Below are 4,388 nucleotides of genomic sequence, written 5' to 3'. Positions count from 1 at the left end.
GTTAAGTGCTACAGCTGCTAACCAAAAGGTCAGCAGTTTGAATCCACCAGGCACTGCTTGGAAACTCTACGGGGCAGTTCTACTCCGTCCTATAGGGTCACTATGAGTTGGAATCAACTCGATGGAAATGGGTTTGGTTTTTGGTTTTACCAATTTGGCTGCCGTTTCTTTCTTTGTGTTGCCTTACTGCTCTAGCTAGGACTTCTACACAATGTTAAATAGGAGTGGTGATAAAGGGCATCCTTGTCTTGTTCCTGAAAAATGTATCTTTGAAGAAGAGCTTACTAGGTTTCAAGACTGAAAGGGGTTTATCTTGGGTTTTTCAAGGCCAACAGTTATAAAAAGATTTCCATTTACTTTTCACTTAAACATCAGAATCTTTAGACAACTCCGTTAATTTTTATCCAGGGGAAAAGAACTGAGATTTTCTTTAAGGTGTCTTCCTAACAAACTTTCTATCTACTCACAAATATTTCCCCAAAACAGATTGATAAAGGGGTAGATTGAGACTCATACACTGCATTTTTGTTTATGGTAACTCTGTTGTATTTTATGCCAGTTATATAGGCTCAGTGTGTTAAAAACATCCCTTCTGGAAAATATGGCTGTTTTATCAAAGTTATTAGCTTTACTTCTACAGAGAAAGTCCAGATTTTATTAGATGTTTCTGATTCCCAAAATAATAGCATTAGGATATGCCTCATTCTAGGTTTCAATTAAATAGTATAGATAGATATAAATCTGTGACACAGAGTAAATGAATATTTCTAACTTAAAGGAGAAAAGTGTCATGTTTCTTTTGGTACAGTCATGGTTCCCAAAGGGTGCACCAGGGCACTCTAGTAAATTCACATGGACGCCATAAGATATTTTTGACGGAAACATAGAAACATCTGTTGGACATCACTCAAACTACTAGCTTGAGGTAGTTCACATTTTCAACATTAAATAGCGTTATATTCCTTTCCATGACAGCTTATCTTTGCAAAGCTGGGGTTTCAGTAGTGTGATAAAAAGTACTGTGCAAAAATCAAGGTGGAACAGGAAATGAGACAGCATCCAATCTTGATTCCAAGGTTTGAGAAGTTGTCCACAATTACTACTGGTTATATTAAGAAGGAAACAGAAATTTAACTGTTCTTTTAATTTATGTGTATTATTTTTCCAGCTGGCTAAGCTGTTAAGACATAAATTCTTACTGTTTGGGCCAAGCTGCTTACTAAACAGAAGTATTAGATATATCTTTTGGCCTGGGTGTGCTGTGAAAAAATTACTGAGACCCTAAAGGGTTTCATGAGCCAAGAAACTTCGGGAACCTCTGTGGCCTATAGTCAAGAAATACACTAAAACAAAAATCATTTAGTTTTTCACTTCCTATCTAAGGAATTTCTTAAATAAGTAGTCATACAAGAAGGGGAAGAAATATATACAAACATACATAAAAAGTTTGGATTTTTATTGAAATCTTGTGTTAGGTATCAAACAAAATCTGCTTTCTTCAGATAAAAATATTCTCTCAGATGTCTTCAGATAACTGCTAAGTCTAAATTGGTCCTTCAATGTCTTATTTTTATTGTCCTCATGAAATGTTCATACACATTTAGGATGTTCCCAAGAGAATTTTTATCGTGTAAAGGACCGTACATGACGACCTCTACCACTGCCTCCACTAACAAACTTTCCTCTTGAGCCTCCACTGCCACTATTTGCACTTGCCCAGGAAGGTCCAAGTCCCCCACGACCTCTGGAAGCACGATCACGAGGACTTGGGCGGTAGCCTATAAAAGAAAGAATATAGTTTTTAGTTCCAACTTCCCTTCCTTTTATACAAAATGAATATTAATCTATGATACTGAGCTCAAACCAAGACAAGAATTACTGCTGGCTCCTTTAAAACCCATGCGCAAACTGTGAATCTACTGAAGACCATTAACGTGTACATTTTAAATAGGTAAACTGTATCATACATGAGAACTATATCTCAACAAAGCTGTTATTTTTTAAAAAATGCATTTGAAACCAAAAGCTACCTCTGACCAGCAGAATTTTGGACTTGATATAGTACTGTTTTAGAAAAGGTTATGTGCTTACATATAGAAGAGAATACTGTAAACAAAAATAGAATATACTGTGCAAAGATACCTCTGTTACTAAAATACTTCGGTAAAAAATATACCTTATGGATTAGATTTCCTTATTGAAATATAAAAATAGAACACACCACCAGGAAACTGTTTAGACTGTACAAATAGTTCAGTATCTAAAATTTGATTACTTTTACAGAAATCTACATTAGACATTCATTCTCAGATATACAATTGACTTTGGAGTTATAGGTCTACATTCCAAAATATGCTCTATCAGAATGTGAGCATGACATTCAACAATTTGAAAAGGAGGAACTGGCTTCCCTTTTCTCAACAATATCGAGTACAGAGGATGTATACCTGTAGAACTAAGTGGTCTTAATGGTGGAAGAGGACCCCTGTTAAAATTGCTCTGGCCTCCACGACTATCATTGTAAGTTCCTCGAGGAGTATTCTGAGCACTCCAACTGGAGCCTCTTGTGCCCTCTCGACGACTGTAGTTTCCTAAACATAAATAACACAATCAAAATCTACTTTTATCACAAATTTAACTGGATTAAGGACAAATTAACAGGTTTTTTCTTTTTCAATCTTTAAAAGTAATAATAGAGGTGATGGAATAATTTGGTAAAGGATAGTGAGAACAGCAGCACAACTGGAAGAATGTAATCGATGTCAATGAATTGTACATGTAGAAACTTTTGAAACGGTGTAACTTTGGCTATGTATATTTTCACCAAAAAAAGGGTCCTCCAAGGTCGAGAAGGGAGAGGGTTGACATGTCGTGGGGTTGTTAACCGGTGTCATAAAAGAATATGTGTACTGACTATTTAATGAGAAACTATTTGTTCTGTAAACCTTTGTCTAAAGTACAATAAAAAAAATTAAAAAAAAAAAAGTAATAATAGAAACTATGAAATTCTGTAAATGGAATACAGTCTAGAAAGGCAGCATCACACAGTGGTTACGAGCAGAGGCTCTGGAACTAGACGACTAAGATTCAAATACTGTTCTATCACTTCTATTTATGTGTCCTGGCAAGGTGACTCACAGTTTTCTCTTCTGCTAAGTGGGGATACTAACAGAACCTACCTCATGGATTTGACGCTAGGGTATTATATATAAAGTATTTATAACAGTTCCTGACACACCTATATAAGTGTTCCCTATTAACATAAACCCTTATTCTCTTTTACTACCACCCTCCTAACTAAGCAAGCATTCAGACATGTCACTGATCTGTTAGTAAAGTAAAATTCCTACAAGTATATTCAAACAGTTTAAAAAAATCTTTAAAACATTTAAAGCATTAAATATTACATTCGGAAAGCAAGGAGATGAGAGAATCAGTGATGAACTATGCAGAACAATCTTACAGATTGATAGGTACACTTACTATGAAAATAATGTATGGATATTACTTAGAAAGTAAAACACAATTCTTAATTTAAAAAGAAAAAGAATCAGTCAGAATTTCTTTTAAACTCACCTATAAAAGTAAAATTTACCAAAGGTTAACTTAAAAAAAGGTTTTTTCTATCCAATAGAATACTCTGCAAATAGTACCACTGGTCTGTTAGTTATTGTTGTTAGGTGCCATTGAGTCGGTTCCCCTGCTCATAATGACACTATGTACAACAGAAGGTCCTGCGCCATCCTCACAGTCGTTGCTAAGTTTGAGCCCATTGTTGCAGCCACTGTGTCAATCTATCTCACTGAGGGTCTTCCTCTTTTCTGCTGACCCTGTACTTTACAAAGCATGATGTTCTTCTCCAGGGACTGGTCCTTCCCGATAACGTGTCCAAAGTATGTGAGACAACAGAAGACAATATTCTTTGATGGTTACAAGGGTGGGGAGGGAGGGAGAGGGGTATCACTAAGTAGAAAGTAGACAGGAATTATTTTAGGTCAAGTGAAGGACAGCACACATTACAGGGGAAGTCAGCACAACTGGACTAAACCAAAGCCAAGAAGTTTCCTGAATACAACCAAACACTTTGAGGGACAGAGTAGCAGGGGCGGGAGTTTGGGGACCATAGTTTCAGGGGACATCTAGGTCAACTGGCATAACAAAGTTTATTAAGAAAATGTTCTGCATCCCACTTTGGTGAGTAGCGTCTGGGGTCTTAATAGCTAGCAAGTGGCCGTCTAAGATGCATCAATTGGTCCCAACCCACCTGGAGTAAAGGAGAATGAAGAACACCAAAGTCACAAGGAAAATATTAGCCCAACAGACAGAAAGGGCCACATAAACCAGAGACTTCATCAGCCTGAGACCAGAAGAACTGGATGGTGCCTGGC

General features: G+C 36.7%; 1 protein-coding gene across 2 annotated transcripts in view; it reads right to left on the bottom strand.

Moving 5' to 3' along the window:
- Positions 1–720: 720 nt before the first annotated feature.
- VIRMA (vir like m6A methyltransferase associated) overlaps positions 721–4,388 on the bottom strand; it is a 65,920-nt gene continuing 62,252 nt past the window's right edge. Inside the window, exons 22-23 of one of the 2 annotated variants that reach the window (XM_023726074.1) lie at positions 2,448–2,591; positions 721–1,778 (exon numbers count right to left, since the gene is read on the bottom strand). In XM_023726074.1, the coding sequence (XP_023581842.1) occupies positions 1,624–1,778; positions 2,448–2,591 (299 nt within the window). In that variant the 3' untranslated portion in view covers positions 721–1,623. The remainder of the gene's footprint in view (positions 1,779–2,447; positions 2,592–4,388) is intronic. The other variant, XM_004370769.3, reaches the window with a different exon arrangement.

The sequence above is a fragment of the Trichechus manatus genome, unplaced genomic scaffold, assembly GCF_000243295.1.
Source record: "Trichechus manatus latirostris isolate Lorelei unplaced genomic scaffold, TriManLat1.0 scaffold00009, whole genome shotgun sequence".
Classification (NCBI taxonomy): Eukaryota; Metazoa; Chordata; class Mammalia; order Sirenia; family Trichechidae; genus Trichechus; species Trichechus manatus.
This window is presented reverse-complemented; position numbering and strand designations above follow the sequence as displayed.